Below are 18,315 nucleotides of genomic sequence, written 5' to 3'. Positions count from 1 at the left end.
ACGTGCAGTTTACCAGCGGCTGGGAACATGTCCTGGTATTTTTATGAGAATGCAGTGTGTCCAAATACAATGGTTCAAACAAAGGTGTGTCATATATCATCTTCCAACTTCTCTTTAAGTTACTTTTGCATGAGCATTCTCCACCTTAAAGTTATTATTACTGAGAGCAGAACCAAAGAGACCTCACTAAAACGTGACGGTGCTCAGCAAGTTTAATTTACATTTTTGACACTGTTTAAAATCGCTTGAGCACACTTTTTAACGATCTTGGGATGCTTTTCCACTGCAGGAACTCTGGAACTTTAGAGGAACAAGGAGTCCTTCCACCCATGCCAAAATTGTGCTAATATAGCTTTAAATAACAACCCATACGGCACAGCATAAGTGCTATAACTCTAACCTGGGACTTCCACCAGATCCGTGTCCAGTCCGTCTCCGATCCACTGCGGTCCATCTCTGTGCTCTCTCGTCCGTTAACAACCCCCAGCTGTGTTTTCAGAAAGCAGCACGGAGCAGGACCACCGGACAGCTGGAGTTATGTGACCGAGGTTTTCCCGCAGTAATTACTGAATCAAGGATTCTCCTCCTCCTCTCCTCATCCATGTTGTCTTTCTGGTCCTCTGAAAACCTCTGACCTGTTGACTCCAGGCCTGCATCTGCTCAAAATGACGTTTTGTTTTATTCTGAAAATTAACCGGATGTTTTCATTTTGTTTTGGTGCCTGACTTCCTGTTCCGCTCCATCTGCTCCGTTGAGATTGTGGGATTGGCCCTGCCGCCTCCGCCCTCCCCCCGCTCCGGCGCGCTGGTTTGGTGGGCTCTGGTCCTGGTCCTGCCCGTCTGCCTGGCTGTCTGCTCCTGGTGCCGGGCCCCCTCGGCCCTGGTGGCTCCTTTGGCTCCGTCTTGGGGGGCTGTGGGGGCGGTGTTGTGGGGGTGTCCCTTGGGGGGGCTGCGGGATCTCTCCCCCCTCGCCCCCCTTTCCTCCTACTGGGTGCTCCGGCGGTACCTGCTTGCTTCCGGTCTGGGTCCTTGGCTTGTCCCCTGGCCTGGGTCTCCCGTGGCGGGTTGGGTCCTTCGGTCTGACTGCTCTCGCGGCCCGGGTGCCGAGCCGTACCGCTCGGCTGGTCTGACCCAAGTGGTTTCATCTGCACCAGTGGTGGTCTTGTTACACAAATAGAACACAGCACGGCGGCAACCCTCTGCGACCCAAGCTTCAGTAATGATTGTGGACACTAAGGGTTGCTTAATCATTAGTATCACCCCACAGATTTTTTTTTTTTTGGCATCATGGTGAGATGGTCCCTCTCTATCTAAGTGTGTAAGGTCTCTCTCTCCTTCTCTCCCCCTGTCCCTTTGTATATCCTTATGTAATCTTTCTTTCACTTTCTCTTATTTTTTTTATTTTTTTTGGCCCACCTAGGTGTGCACGCCATCTTTTACAGAACATGATATTAGCTGCCAATAAAAGATAGGCCAGAGTTCTAAGAGGGATGGTGATGGTTGCATGCACACAGTCACAAGCACAGAAGAAAAAGGTTTTCTTTCTTTTCTTTTGCTGCAAGAATAAATTGCATGAATATTTGACAGTTTGTGACAAACATGACACAAACCAGAAATATATATGCAGACAAGAGGAAAAGAAGAAAAAAAGAAAAAGAGAAAAGAAAAAAAAAAAAAAAAAAAAAAAGAGATTGATGCATCGTGCTCCGGCATCTGGCCAAAATAGAAGTCTTGTGTATCTGATCCGGAGGACTCAGACCTGCCTGATCAGAGATGCAGCCGGAACGCAACGGAGCGGATCCAGTGGAAGTTAACACATTGACTAGAATAGAAACCTATCAGATCTGGTGCCATGACGGATTGGAGATGGACTTGACACAGATCTGGTGGAATTTGGATGTAACAGTCAGTAAAGTCTACACAGTATGACCACGGCTGACTGGCCACCAGGGAGAGCTCTTACATCATCTGTCTTCTCTTCCGCTAATGGTCTATAACAGAGAGAGGGTGGGATTTCCAAAACCTTGCTGATTAAACTATTAATAATTACTCATTGTTGACATCAGAAGTACCAGCAGTCCTTTAAATTCAGATATGTTGTAGTTTAGTGTTTTACTGTAGTGGACTGCTGTAGTCTCGTTCAGGGGGCCACAGGGCTCCTTTACATCTGAATATGTATGTTATGTAACATAACGTACAGCGTTCAAGACCTCAGGAGGAAACTGAGACATACCACAGAGGTCTGACTTTAAGTACACATTAGAAACTTTGTTTCTTATGTAAGCATGAATATAGTTGTGTTTTCTACTCATCACTGAAACCCCCCTCCCTCTGTATAGAATGTGTTTACATGTAGTTTATACAGACAGAGGGGGAGGGGGGGCCTGTGAAGTGATGGATGAGCTCTGAGAGAGAAAAGTGGAACTGAAGTCAACATTGTGACACAAAGCAAACAGGCCTCAGTGTTTAAATTCTGCAAAGATTAAATGTTCTGAATCATGATTTAATGATGTGTGTGTTATTCCTCTCACACTGCAGCATCACCTCGCTCATTGTTCTCCTTCACACTGAGTTTTTTCAGCTGCTCTGTTATCTGACACAGCTGCACTGACATTGACCCAACTTCCCTTTTGCAACTCTCTCTACTCGAGTGTGTGTTAACATACTCTGTGTGTATGTGTGTGTGTGTGTCTGTGTGTGTCTGTGTGTCTGTGTGTACCTGTGTGTGTGTGTGTGTGTGTGTGTGTGTGCGTGTGTGCGTGTGTGCGTGGTGAGGTAACAGAGGAGTGACAGAGGGAGAGAGAGAGAGAGAGAGAGAGAGAGCAGGGAGTGTTGGAGACACTCCTGTCTGCAGGGACACAGTAGAGGACTTTGTTTTAAAGCTGGAGCTGCTGGATTTACAGATGTGTGAGGACTTTTAGAAAGAGAGAGAGAAAGAAGGGAGGGAAGTTACAAAACAAACGGAGATTAAAGGAGATCTTTAGGCGGAGGAGAGGAGGACTCTGATCTGCACTGAGGTGAGTTTTCTGAAGTTTCTTGGTGTCAAAGCATGAAGATTGGATTCGATCGCATAAATCTGACAATGATAAAAGTTTTAAAAGCTTCCTCCCAGAGTTTGAACTCCATGTTTTTTTTCATAAGCACATGAATCTGTTTTTTCATAAAAAAAAAAGACCTTTAGTAATTCAATTTTTTTGTTAATAATCAGATAATCATCCCTGCACAGTCAAAATAACTCTGCAGTGTTTTCAACTGGGGAATCTGCCCGAGCACTGAGGGAGATCTGTTTTCTGTATTACCACTCACACGCACACACACACGCGCGCGCACACATGCACACGCACACACATAGCACGCACGCACACACATAGCACACGCACACACACACACACACACACACTGCGATGGAAACACACATCTCTGTATTTGGTATACCAGCTGTGTTAGTTCAACACAGGGCTGACTGCATTTTCAGCTCGGGGCTCCAGAAGCAGGACAGGAGGCGAGTTAGAGACTAACACCAGCTGGAAACTGATCCAGTTAGAGTCACAATCAAAGCGGGTTCACACAAAGTAAAGAAAAGTGAAGTAAAGAAAACTAGAAGAGACATAGCAAACAAATTAAACAGCAGCACTCGAGAAATATAAGAGAAGTGTAATAACCATAAAAATAGGAGCCGTTAGGTTTGTACAAGACGTGCTGAGTGTTGCAGAAGTACAGAGATGAGAGCAGATGATCTAACGTGTAGGGATGGTAATATGGGAACTGAGCAACACTAGGACTCATTCTCATAATATTATTGCTTTAGTTCTTGAAATCTTAATCTCATTTTGTTCTGTAATTTGGCCCTAATCCTCTGTCATATATGAGAATAAAGTCATAAGGAAAAAGTTGCAGATTTACGCGGTTAAAGTCATAAATGTACTAGAATAAGCATGTCAATTTACAGGATTAAAGTTGTAAATTTATATGAAATTATAGAAATATGTGAACATGTAGAGATGTGTTATTTTAGCCTTCATATAAATCAACTGAAGCCTCACAGCTTCTTTCTGGTTAATGTAGGACTTTTTCTTGTATATTTAAAGGTTTCATCTTGAAATCTTTTTTAATTTCTACATGGTGGCACTAATACTCCATCATAGTTGACTCACACTATCAGAGTTTTTTTTTTCCATTCTGCCTGCCTTATCATATTTTTTGTTTTTTTAAGTTTCTGGTACAGACAGATAACACCTAGCAGACAGCTAGCAGCTTCCATACAGTTGTTTTAAATAGAGAAATTAGCTATAGAGAGAGTTTTTACCACAGTGTCAACAGGCAGAGGGGACATGTGACCGACTCCTTTACGCTAAATTAGTTTGACATGTATATGGTCATCCCTTGTGTCGCTTTTTCTGTCCAGAATGAATCACTGTTATTTGGCTTTGATGAACAGGACCCATTCCATTCTATTTTGCTTTGATCTGTTCCATTCCATTCTATTCTGCTTTGATCTGTTCCATTCCATTCCATTCTGCTTTGATCTTTTCCATTCCATTCTATTCTGCTTTGATCTGTTCCATTCCATTCTATTCTGCTTTGATCTGTTCCATTCCATTCTATTCTGCTTTGATCTGTTCCATTCCATTCTATTCTGCTTTGATCTGTTCCATTCCATTCTATTCTGCTTTGATCTGTTCCATTCCATTCTATTCTGCTTTGATCTGTTCCATTCCATTCCATTCTATTCTGCTTTGATCTGTTCCATTCCATTCTATTCTGCTTTGAATCTTTGGGTTTTTACTCTTCATTTCCCTCCTTATAAGATCAGCTCTCAATGAAGACTTGATGTGTCTCATGATCCCAGCAGCAGGTGTGTGACTGACTCACCTGATGACATCATATCAGCTGTTCATCTGCTCACTGGTGTCTCTATGATTTACGTATTTGGTTATTCTTGGAATGATATTCAAATGATTACCAGGAACAATTATCATAGCAAACACACCTCACACTGTAAGAAATAAACTGTTGTGATCCGAAGTTATTTGTCTTTTTTTTTATCAAACTACCTGTGTTCACATGTTGTGCTCACTTGTTTCTGAAGATCTCTGACATTTGAGCTCACTCTAAATCTGGAAATCCATCCTGAGATGCAACAGAGTCAGGTTTTTAGAGCCTCGAGCACATACATGTGAACCAAACAAGTTTTTCTCTCTGATTTTACCTGGCCTTGTACCTGCAGCCCCCGGGTAAAGGTTCCACAGAAAGTCAGGGTGAGCTGAACACAGCAGGATAAGTGAGATACATTCACTGTGTGACTGTCACACTGGAGCATTTGCAGCACAGAGATGGTGGCCAAAAATTCATGAGTGTGTGAGTAAAAACATAGCTGTCCATGTAGACTCTGGTTCCGCTTGAGGTTTCTGCCTGTGGAGGAAGTTTTCGAGCTTGCTTGAATCAGAGTTAGGAGATCCTGATCTTCAAACAAAGTGTCCTTAGTTGCATTTCATTGTGACTTCAGGACATACAAAAAAATTAAGGCCAATAAGGTTAATGTAAGGCCAGTTATCCGGCTCAGACCAGAGGTGTTGGATGTTATCGATCATCATCAATCAAGGTCTAGACCGTACTCTATGTTCTATTATTAACAAAGACCCAACATCAAGACAGGATAAGATCCAGTCCCATCTTACAGACAGGACTCAGTCTGATCTCATCTTAATCCACCATGAGCAGAGCACTTTGCAGCATTTAGCAAGTTACAGTGGCAAGGACAAACTTCCTTTAACAGGCAGAAACCTCCAGCAGGACCAGACTAATATTAGACACACATGTAGTTGAAGTCACACATGTAGTTGAAGTCCAGGTCCTGAACAGGCTGATCTTTGCTTGTATCAGTGGCCGTACAGTATTTGTTTTTGGAGCTTGCTGTGGTTAAGCATGTTGTAACAGGAACCAGACTGTAATGTCTGGTTGTCATAAACTTTATTATGTGCTAACCAGGAAACACAAAGATGCACCAGAACAGCTCCTCTTCCACCTGATGAGACAGTATGTGTGACAGTAGTATGACCTCCAGCATTATCACCTTCTAGTAATGGGTACAGAAAGCCAGGGGAATCCACTACTTATAACACCTGAGCATAAAATGTCCTTAGTTCCTTGAGTGTCCACTAGAGGCTGCCTCCTACATTGAGTCCCAAAGAAAGAGACAAACCCATCCATCCTCTCGTGTGTTTGTGTCCTCAGATGGAGGTCTACACGGTGACAGTCGCTACAGGAACATCAGATTACTCCGGCACCAACAACTACGTCTATGTGACGCTGGTGGGGGAGAAAGGAGAGAGTGAGCGCACCCTGCTGGACAACCCTGGACTGGACTTCTGCAAAGGAGCAGTAAGTACTGTGATGTAAGCCTGGGTCCATCCTTTTTTTCACTCATCTGGAACCGTGTTGTGTCAACTGCAGGCCCAGCAGATTAGTCCAGGACAGTTATCTCCGTCCTTTGTAGCATCTTTGAACTATTTTTTAAGGATCCTCAGGACATGTTTACAATCCAGAGGAACCTACGAGACAAAGTCTAGGGACTCTAGAAAGGTCTTTGGTTAGTAATTTTAATGTGACAGGCAGACAGAGGAGAGAGAGGGAAAGTCAGGTTCCAAGTGTGTAAATCCCCCCAGCAGTCTAAGCCTATAGCAGCGTCACTAAGGGCTGGTCCAAGCCTGAGACAGCCCTAACTACAAGCTTTATCAACAAGGAAAGTTTGAAGCCTATTCTTAAAAGTAAAGAGGGTGTCTGCCTCCCGAACCCTGACTGGTAGATGATTCCAAAGGAGAGGGGCCTGATAGCTGAAGGCTCAACCTCCCATACTACTTTTAGAGACTACAAGAAAGATCTATGGTTAGTGACTTTAATGGGACAGGAAGAGTTAAAGTAAGTGACAGGCAGAGAGAAGAGAGAGAGGGAAAGACAGGATCCGAGCGTGTCAGTCTAAGCCTATAGCAGCATAACTAAGTGCCCAGATATCTGTGAAGAAACAAACTACAAATTCTGAAATCATGCAGATTCACAAACAAATGCAGAAATGTGCAGCATGTATTTTAAATTAGCGATGTATTTATGTTGTTTATACTTCTTTATTTTTGCATGTGTTATTAAATTTGCATCATTCCACAATTTGCATGTCTTATCATAGGAATCCATTATGCTGTTTTAGCACCGTACGATAGGCTGAAATGTCTTTGCATGGTTCAGACTAAAGAAGAACTCTTGCTGGATCTAAGTGGCCTCAGAAAAGGTGTCAGACCATCACCCCTCCTCCACACAGCTTTACTGTAGGTGTTATGAACTCTTCTGGACCTGCTCACCCGACATCTGAGCCCTTTGCTCTAATTGTTTGACTGAGCTCCTGCATGAGAAACACATTCCTGACTCGGCTATCTGGGGTTTCGTTCTGTGTTCCCACCCAGAGGCCGTGACCACAGGTGAGGGATTGGAATGTAAACAGGTAGATGGATATCTCTGCCCTCTGGTGTGTCCAAAGAGTCTCAGGTTGCTGCTGGCTGAGGGTGAGAGGAGGTGTAAGAGCGTCAGGTAGAGTGATGTGGCGTCAGAGAGGGCTGCTGCCGTGAAGGAATCCCCCTCAGGTAAAGCAGGACACCTGAAATGTGTCTCACCTGAGGGGCTGATAGTTAGATTGAATGTTTACCGCTCTCACAGCTTATTGTTACTTATATCTTTCTCCATCAGGTGGATGAGTACAAGGTGAGCAGCCCGGCACCTTTAGGCTCCCTGCTGCTGGTCAGACTGGAGAAACAGAGGTACTGGGTGGAGGATAACTGGTTCTGTCGCTACGTCACTGTGGAGACTCCAGGGGGCGACAAACCGCTGACCTTCCCGTGTTTTCGCTGGTTGATAGGAGACGTCAAGTTGGAGGTCAGAGAGGGAACAGGTAAGCTCAGCTCATCAGTAGAGTTCTGTGTTGGGTCCCGACATCCTGACGGCTAGTCTCAATAAATCACAGGCCATATCCCCCCTGTGGACAAAGTATGTATTAAGAGAGTTAAGGGATAACCTAACAAAGAGCGGCCGATTAAAGCCGGCGTCCTCCCGAGGTTGCAAGGGAGAGTGGTTGCACGGAGTAAATTTGAAGCTGGAAACGCGTATCTGAATGTTCCGCTGCATCAGGCACACACCCACAGCCAATCGGAGCCCAAACTCCACGCGGTGTCGGACCACCACGCCAGCAATACTGTTTGGGTTCAATTACCTCCTTTGCAGCACAACACTTTCCCCCTGCAGCCACACCAGCTGTGCTCTACGGGGGGGTGGGGGGGGACAAGAAATCGAACAGAGACATCTAATTAATACGCCCCATGTGATACATCAAGCAGGTGAAAAAGGACAGCTTAACTCTTTTGCCTGACGCACACACCAATGTCCAGACCACACCAAACTATGCACACCTCAAGTGTCTAGGCCAAGCCGAACAATTAGGAAGCAGTTTGGTGATGACACCCTTTTAAAGGCGCAAAACCGACAAACACCTAAGTGGCAACCTCCGGTCTAAAAATATATGTCCAACGCGGAAGTGCCAAAAACTACAGTTCATCAAGGATCTGCTAGAGGCTGGCTCCGGAAGTAACGGACACCACATACACACCAATTAAAAAAAGACGAACTTTACAGCAGAAATAAACATGTTTACAGCCTGGTACAAAAAACAAGTGTTGTATGGAAAGCTCATTTCTGGATCGGCACACACTGTACATGTGATTTGATTGACAGTCGGGAACACTGTAGCTGTTAGCTAGGAGGCTGAAAGCCCGCCTCTTTACATCACAATCGCTCGACAGCAGCAATATGGCTCCCTCTGACGATTGGCCTTACACCTCAAGTCCCAGGAGGACTGGCACTGCGCCATACAGAGGCCAGAAGTTCCGCAGGGGTCACCCGGTCAGATGAGTTTTGTTTTATCAGGATTCAATAACAATTTTAACTCACAAAAGGTGTCTTTCACAGTATTGAAAGCTTCTTGTAAGTGACAGAGTGCCTGATAATGTATCGGAGCAGAGCAGTAAATAATTGTATCATCTGCATAGACATGAAAGTTTGTGTCTGGAACATTATGACCAATACCGTTAATATAAATTGTGAACAACAATGGTCCCAAGACAGAGCCCTGGGGCACACAATTTACTATGCCTAGAGACTGGAGGTGATGCCTTCAGTCGCATACACTGTGACCTGTTCGATAAATAATTTCAAACCAACAGACGGATTGTTCAGACAGTCCAATACTGAGTAGTCTCTTTCATAATGGTCATTTCACATGGTCTACAGAATCAAAGGTTTCAACAAGTCAATAAAAAGGGCTTCACAGTGCTCCATTTTGTCCAAGGACTCAACAAAATCACTGACTACCTTTAAGGCCAGTATATAAATAAAGATTGATTGATTCTTATTATTAATGAGCTCTTTAAAACAGCTGCAGGTTTAGTCTTTGAACGCCTCTCTGAAAGGTCAGAACCTTGAAACCTTCAGAAATAAAGGACGCAATAGTTTGTTTACATCCAGCAGCCCGTAACTCATTTTCATATTGATGTTTTATCACAATGTGAGCAGTGTGAAGACAAGGCTTATTAATAGCACATGTTAATGTGTGGAGGAGAGAGTTTTTAGAGTTTTTAGAGGTTGTGTCGGGCGAACTGAGAAAGCACCTGAGCCTTTACATGTCCCTGAATCTACCAGAGGGTTTAGAGGCCTGAAGGAGCTGGTTTCTGATTAACATCCTGACCTGCTTGAACGAGAAAACTTCGCGTGTATAAAGCTTTGGAATAACTGCCAAGTTTCTATTTGTTCACTTCAACGAGGTCATGCGTCAATCGTTCATTTGTCTCCATGCCCTGCAGCAAAGACACTTAGGGACGAGGTCTCACCTGTGCTGCTGGCTCACAGGAAGGCTGAGCTGCAGGAGAGGAAGTCCACCTACAGGTCAGACATAAACACACACACACGCAGCTTTAGTTTGTGTGTAACATGTGTGTCAGTATTTTGATCATACTGTGTGTGCGTGTCTCAGGTGGGTGACGTGGGGTCCAGGGATTCCCAGGTGTATCGATGCTAAAACAGAAGCAGATTTACCACAAGATGTCCGCTTTGACAACGAGAAGAGGAGCGACTTTGAGCACTCCTTACACTATGCGTAGGTGGAACAAACACATTCACACTCACACATTCACACACTTAAATCATGCATTAACCTGTGGACGACGTGGACTGAGCTGAGCCTCTGTCCTACAGGCTGATGGAGCTGTCTCTGAAGAAGCTGGCCATCAGGTTTGGAAAGTCCTGGGACGACCTGGAAGATTTCAAAAGGATCTTCTGGAAGCTGCGGAGTCCCATAGCTGGTAGGAACATACAGACCTCTCACTCTTTAGAGAACGGGGCGATGAAGGTGACCCTGTGAATGTTTCAGAGTACTGCATGGAGCATTGGAAGGAGGACTGTTTCTTTGGGTACCAGTGTATGAACGGTTCGAACCCCAGGATGATCCACAGGTGCAAGAAGCTTCCAGAGAACTTCCCTGTCACAGCGAACATGGTTCAGAGCTCCATGGCTGCCCGGACACACCTGGACCGAGAACTGAAGGTCAATCAATCTTTATTTATAAAGCACCAAATCACAACAAACGTTATTCTCAGACTCTTTCCAAACAGAGAAGGTCTAGACTGTACTCTATGTTCTATTATTAACAAAGACCCAACATCAAGACAGGATAAGATCCAGTCCCATCTTACAGACAGGACTCAGTCTGATCTCATCTTAATCCACCATGAGCAGAGCACTTTGCAGCATTTAGCAAGTTACAGTGGCAAGGACAAACTTCCTTTAACAGGCAGAAACCTCCAGCAGGACCAGACTCATGTTAGACACACATCTGCTGAGAGCATGTTGGAGAGAGGGATAGAGGGAGATGAAGAGAGAGAGAGATGATAGTGGAGAGAGGGATCGTAGTAGTTGTAGCAGCTGGAGTCTGGCACGTCTACAGCAGCAGGCTGTCTAAAGCGGAGATCCAGAGGAACCTACGAGACAAGGGAGCTCAGGGACTCCAGAAAGGTCTATGGTTAGTAACTTTAATGGGACAGGGAGAGTTAAAGTAAGTGACAGGCAGAGAGAAGAGAGAGAGGGAAAGACAGGATCCTAGTTTGTCAGTCTAAGCCTATAGCAGCATAACTAAGAGCTGGTCCAACACTGAGCCAGCTCTAACTATAAGCTTTATCAAAAAGGAAAGTTTGAAGCCTACTCTTAAACGAGGGAGGATGTCTGACTGGTAGACGAGTCCAAAGGAGAGGTGCCTGGTGATTGATGGCTCTACCTCCCATACTACTTTTGGTGGAGAATATCATACTGGGAAATATACTACACTCCCTGTATTTGTACCTTATTCTTCTATCCTCTCAGGCAGGTAACATCTACCTGTTGGACTTTGCCATCACAGACGGGATTCCTACCAACACCATCCGGGGTCAACCTCAATACATCGCCGCTCCGCTCTGCCTCCTTTACCAACACCCAGACCTGGGACTCATACCCATCGCTATCCAGGTACATCCCTCACCAGTAGTGCCTGTCGCTCTCAGCATCACATCTGTCATTTAATAGTTCCTCCTCCTCTTCCTCAGCTGGAGCAGACCCCCGGTTTGGACACGCCCATTTTCCTGCCCAGAGACCCGCCCCTCACCTGGCTGCTGGCTAAGATGTGGGTGCGTCACTCTGAGTTTCAGGTGTTCCAGGTGCTGTCTCACCTGCTCAGGACTCACCTGGTCGTAGAGGTGTTCTGTGTGGCCACTCTGAGACAGCTGCCTGCTGTTCACCCCATCTACAAGGTAATTATACACCAGACGGAAACAACTGCATTTCCCGGAGTCAGCCCCATAGAGGCCCATGTTAAAATAAACATGTTTACATCCTGGTACTTACAGTTGAGGCCAAAATTAAAAATCAGATAAAATCCTTCATTTCTCCATGAAAATGACCATTAACAAAAATTGTTTATAGTGTATTTGCTTCCAAAATAACAAAGTCAAAATGTTCACTAAGTTTGATTGGGATATTTTATTGATACAATGAATTGAAACAAGAAAAGATAAAAATGACACGTCCAAAATTATTAGCCCCCTGGCCATTAGTAGTCAATAGTTCATCCTTTCTGAGCCACATCTGACAACAACCTCTTCAAGTAGTTCTCAACAAGGTTGGCACATTTATCTTTGGGATTTTGGCCCTTTCTTCCAATACAAACTGTTCAAGCTGGTCCAAAGTACATGGTTTCTGAGCATGGACATTCACTTTGAGCACCCGCCACAGATTCTCTACAGGATTGAGAACTTGGCTCTGTACGGGCCACTCCAGGACCTTGGTTTAGGTGTCCTGTAAGAACTGTTGGACCAATTTTGATGTATGCTTTGAGTCATTGTCTTGTTGGAAGACCCAGCGCCAACCTAAGCCTAGACTAAGAGCAGAGTTCTTCATATTATCCCACAAAATGACAACATAACCTTCATTTTTCATGATGTCATGCACCCAAACAAGGCTCCCTGTGCCTGAGGCTGCAAAACAGCCTGACAGTATGACGCTCCCTCCACCATGTTTAATTCTGAGAACATGTTCTTAGGGTTGAAGGACTCTCCCTTTCTTGGCCAAACGTAAACAACATTTATGTTCCGAAACAGTTCTATCAGATCAAAAGATAGACTTCCAAAACTTATCTTTACCTTTCAAATGTTTACGGCAAACCTCAGTCTGGCTCTGATGTACCCTCTTTGAGTAAAGGGGTTCTTTGGGGACAATGGTCCTGAAGCCCACTATGATGAAGATCTCTCACAACTGTGTTCCTTCAAACATCAACTCCAAAAGAGGCCAAGTCAGCAACAATCATCTTGACAGATGTCCGGGGGTTTTTGCTGACATCTTTGACTACTTTCCTCTCATGAGTTCTTGAAATCTTGCACTTTCTACCACGCCCATGTCTGTTTCTAACAAAGTTTGTCTCCTTCTACTTTGCAATGATGCAACGTACAGCTGTTCCAGAAACTGTAAAACGCCTGGAAATGATAGTTTAGTCTTCCCTCTTTTTATGAACCTCAATTATCTTCCTTCTGAGCTCAAGACTGATTTCCTTTGTCTTTGGCATGGTTAGTATGAGTAGTCTCTTTCAACGTGTTCAAGTGCCCTGTTTGGAGTCCCTTAAGCATATCTTTATGCTGTTTGAATGCTCAGGTGTTGTTAGGAAGCCAATTGACCGACAGGTGTTGTTGGAAAACCAGCTGACTGCACAGGTGTGTTTTAAAAGCAAAAATTCACATGGAGGCTAGTATTTTTGACCACCCTACTTTTCACTTTATTTGATATAAAGCTATCCTAAAAAAATATTTTACATTCCAAAATGTACCAAAGCGACCAAATAGCACAGGTGGATGTTTGATTATATCAAGTTTTATCAATGATGCAAACATCGGGCAGAATTTAAGGAAAATGTTCCATAATTCCTGGGGGTCTTATAATTTTGGCCTCAACTGTATAGTATGAAGATATTTAACACCTGAGGTGCACCTGAATGCAGCATTAGCTCTGTCACAGTATGCACATGTTTCTGTCTCTTCCTGTTTCAGCTGCTGGCTCCTCACCAGCGCTACACCTTGGAGATAAACTGTAGGGGGCGCACTCAGCTCATCTCTGCTGACGGCATCTTCAAACGGGTCAGAAAAACATGTGACTATATCACACACTGACTGCTCCTCAACTACTTCATCTTTGTGTCTCATATGAAACACTGGTGACTGTGTGTGTGTGTGTGTGTGTGTGTGTGTGTGTGTGTATGTGTGTCCTCAGGTGGTGTCCACAGGTGGAGACGGTCTGATGGTCCTGGCTCAGAGAGAGTATAAGGTGCTGACGTATCGCTCGCTACAGCCTCAGTGTGACTTCGCCGACAGAGGAGTCACACACCTAGACAAATATCACTACAGAGAACACACACTGCTGCTGTGGGATGCTTTACACAGGTACACACACACACACACACACACACACACACACACACACACACACACACACAAATGCACACATCTTTTCTCCCTGAAGGATGTAAGGGCATTTTTGTGTTTTTGTGATATGACACATTTTACAGCCCTGAAGTTTTATATTGTGCGCACAAGATATTAACCCGAGCACACAATATAATTATCTTGTGGGTACAAGTATTATTTTGTGTGCTCAAAGATATCCTCATGGATAAAAAAATCTTGTTCACAAAAGTTTATATCTTGTGGGATCAAGTTATCTTCTGCATGCTATAATCTTGTGGGAACAAAATGTTATCTTCTTTGTACAAGATAATATCTTGACAGAAAAATCTTATGCCCACAAGGTAAAAAACAGTTATTATATTGTTTTCACAGGATAAAATCTTACCAGAACAAGTTATAATCTTGTGCACACTTTTTAGATTTTTTTGTGTGAACAAGTCGATTTCTTCGATATAAACAAGATGTTATCTTCTTTGCGCAAGATGATATCTTGACAGAAAAAGTTATTGTTTTCTCTGGACAAGATAATATCTTGATGGACAAAGTTACGATCTTGTACGCACTTGTTATAATCTTATGGGAACAATGTCATCTTTTTTGCACACGATAATATTTAAATGGAACATGGTTATATCTGGTTTCGAACATGTTATTATATCGTTTTCACAAGGTAATATCTTGACGGAGCAAGTACTAATCTTTTGCACAAAAGTTAATATCTTGTTGGAACAATTTATCTTATGTGCAATTTCAGTAATCTTGTGTGTACAAGACAATTTATTGTGCAAAGAATTTATTAAATTGTTCAGGCAAGGGAGTATCCTGTGGAAATCTTCTTTGCTCAAGGTAATATTTTGACTGAACAAGATACTATCTTGTGCGCACTTTTTACAATCTTGTGGTAATGAGTAATTCTATCTCCTTTCATAAGTCATATCTTGTTAGAGGAAGTTATTATCTTGTTGGTATCTATCTATCTATCTATCTATCTATCTATCTATCTATCTATCTATCTATCTATCTCAGGTTCATCTCAGGTGTGGTTCACCTGTACTATCACTCAGATCAGGATGTTCAGGAGGACCTGGAGCTGCAGGCTTGGATCAGAGACATCACCCAGGAGGGATTCACAGACCTGCCCCACTTTGGTCAGTTCTTTACACATCACCTCACATCCCTAAACACCCAGGCTTCAGGTACAGGTGTGAAGCTCGGGTTTAGCTCATAGGATGCTGCAAGAAAACTGTGTGTGTATAAGTGTGCATGTGTGTGTGTGTGTTTGCGTGTAATAATCTGTGGTGGGTGTTATGTTCAGGGCTGAGCAGTAAACTGAGCAGCAGAGAGGAGCTCTGCACGTTGCTGTCAGTCATCATCCACACCAGCACGGCTCAGCATGCTGCTACCAACAATGGACAGGTGAAAACACACACACACACACACACACACACACACACACACACACACACACACACACACACACACACACACACACACACACTTTTATACACTCAAACACAGACCTTTACTTAGAGGTCAGTGTCTCACTCTGAGACTCTGAAGATCTAAAAAGGTAAACGTTTCTTTCTCTCTATTGTTGTTTTTAAAGTTCGACTGGTGCGCCTGGGTCCCAAACACGCCCTGCACCATGAGACACCCGCCTCCCACAGACAAGGATGCTGTCACCATGGAGCTGATCATGGACACCCTCCCTGATGTGAGCCAGTCGTGCGTGCAGATGGCGATCACCTGGCACCTGGGCCGAACTCAGCCGGACGCCGTGAGTCTGCAGTCTGTCTGATTCTAACCTGATACTTCACCTCCTGTTTCCTCATCACCTCTTCTTCCTCCTCCTCTTCCTCCTGCAGATCCCTCTGGGTCAGTACACTGAGGAGCACTTCACAGAAGGGAGGGCTCAGGATTTGATTGACAAGTTCAGGTCGGAGCTGAAGGAGATCGAGGAGCACATCCTGAGTGAGAATGAAGGAGAGGAGCTGAAGTACCTGTACCTGCTGCCGAGCCGCATCGAGAACAGCATTACGATATAAACACACACACACACACACACCTCTATTATGATCAATATTATATAAACAGCACTTATTGATACACCACTCTGCCTGATTACAGCTACCAGGACGTTTACTGAGCCTTTAAAATATCTTTGTCTTTATTGTGAGACGACTCCGAACATTTACTAAATTAAAGACAGAAATTAACAAAATAAAAGACAAAAATTCACAGGATAAAACACATTAACAAAGTAAAATAAATATACAAAATTAAAAACATTAACAAAATAAGAAATAAGTGCCATGAATCAATGAGATACAACACATAAATTAACGAAATAAAAGGCATACATTAACAAGAGAAAAGACATAAATTAAAGGAGATAGATTTGGTAGGTTTGAGAGATACAAGACATCAACTAAGGAGACAAAATTAGTTAATTAAAGAGATAAGAAAGACATAAATTAACGATATAAAACACATTAATCAAGGAGATAAATTACATCAATAAAAGACATCAATTAACTACTTAAGAGACATAAATTAGATATAACACGTCACTCTACAAGATAAAATGTATAACTTTATATAACATGAAAATCAAAACCAAACAAGAAGATCACGACTTGACAACACCCGGATCAAGACTTGCAACCAAAGAACATCTCGCAGCTCGTTTCTGTTGCAGTGAAACACATTAGACAAAAGATCATAGATATCTGACACCATGGCACGAACCCTCCAGAGAGGAAGAGGGCAGGAGTCAGGAGACATCCCACAGCAGAGGGAGATTAAAATCTGGTTCAGCTCACGTTTCTGTGAGAAGGTTCACAATGGGAGACCTTTTTGTAGGAAGTCAAACTTCATACTGGAAATAAATGAAGACTGGTTGCCAAATGTAATACAGTCATGGCCAAAAGTTTTGAGAATGACACAACTATTAATTTTCCCAAAGTCTGCTGTTTCAGTTTTTATAATGGCAATTTGCATATAATCCAGAATGTTATGAGGAGTGATCAGCTCAACTGCAATTAATTGCAAAGTCCCTCTTTGCCTTGAAAATGAACTTTATCACCAAAAACACATTTCCACTGCATTTCAGCCCTGCCACAAAAGGACCAGCTAACATAATTTCAATGACACACAGGTGTCACACACATTAACACAGGTGTGGGTGTTGATGAGGACAAGGCTTGCGATCAATCTGTCATGATTGAGTGACTGGACACTTTAAAAGGAAGATGGTGCATGACACCATTGTTCCTCATCTGTTAGCCATGGTTACCTGCAAGGAAACACGTGCAGCCATCATTGCATTGCACAAAAAGGGCCTAACAGGGACGTTTATAGCAGCGAGTAAGATTGAACCTCAGTCAACCGTCTATGCAATTATCAAGAACTTCAAGGAGAGAGGTTCAATTGTTGCCAAACAGGCTCCAGGGCGCCCAAGAAAGTCCAGCAAGCGCCAGGACCGTCTCCTGAAGGTGTTACAGCTGCGGGATCGGGCCACCACCAGTGCAGAGCTTGCTCAGGAATGGCAGCAGGCAGGTGTGAGTGCATCTGCACGCACAGTGAGGCGAAGACTTTTGGAGGAAGGCCTGGTGTCAAGGAGGGCAGCAAAGAAGCCACTTCTCTCCAGTAAAAACATCAGGGACAGACTGATATTCTGCAGAAGGTACAGGGACTGGACTGCTGAGGACTGGGGTAAAGTCATTTTCTCTGATGAATCCCCTTTCCAATTGTTTGGGGCATCTGGAGGAAGGCTTGTTCGGAGAAGCCGAGGTGAGCGCTACCATCAGTCCTGTCTCTTGCCAACAGTGAAGTATCCTGAGACCATTCATGTGTGGGGTTGCTTTCCGGTCAAGGGAGTGGGCTCTCTCACAATCTTGCCTAAAAACACAGCCATGAATAAAGAATGGTACCAGAACGTCCTCCGAGAGCAACTTCTCCCAACCATCCAAGGGCAGTTTGGTGATGAAGAATGCCTTTTCCAGCATGATGGAGCACCTTGCCATAAAGCAAAAGTCATAACAAAATGGCTCGGGGAACAAAACATTAAGATTTTGGGCCCTTGGCCAGGAAACTCCCCAGATCTTAATCCCATTGAGAACTTGTGGTCAATCCTCAAGAGGCGGGTGGACAATCAAAAACCCACAAATTCTGACAAACTCCAAGCATTGATTATGCAAGAATGGACTGCCATCAGTCAGGATTTGGTCCAGAAGTTGATTGAC

General features: G+C 43.8%; 1 protein-coding gene across 1 annotated transcript; it reads left to right on the top strand.

Annotated features, from left to right (window-relative positions):
• The first annotated feature begins 2,751 nt into the window (after nt 1-2,751).
• On the top strand, nt 2,752-17,082 carry alox12 (arachidonate 12-lipoxygenase). Its single transcript, XM_034676129.1, has 15 exons — nt 2,752-3,016; nt 6,234-6,380; nt 7,734-7,935; nt 9,896-9,977; nt 10,066-10,188; nt 10,287-10,393; nt 10,462-10,634; nt 11,448-11,591; nt 11,669-11,872; nt 13,658-13,744; nt 13,878-14,047; nt 15,098-15,219; nt 15,387-15,487; nt 15,678-15,848; nt 15,937-17,082. Exons 2-15 carry the CDS (start codon nt 6,234-6,236, stop codon nt 16,114-16,116), a joined length of 2,013 nt encoding a protein of 670 aa, XP_034532020.1. The 5' UTR covers nt 2,752-3,016; the 3' UTR covers nt 16,117-17,082.
• The last annotated feature ends 1,233 nt before the right edge of the window (nt 17,083-18,315 follow it).

This window comes from Notolabrus celidotus, chromosome 23 (assembly GCF_009762535.1).
Source record: "Notolabrus celidotus isolate fNotCel1 chromosome 23, fNotCel1.pri, whole genome shotgun sequence".
Taxonomy (NCBI): Eukaryota; Metazoa; Chordata; class Actinopteri; order Labriformes; family Labridae; genus Notolabrus; species Notolabrus celidotus.
This window is presented reverse-complemented; position numbering and strand designations above follow the sequence as displayed.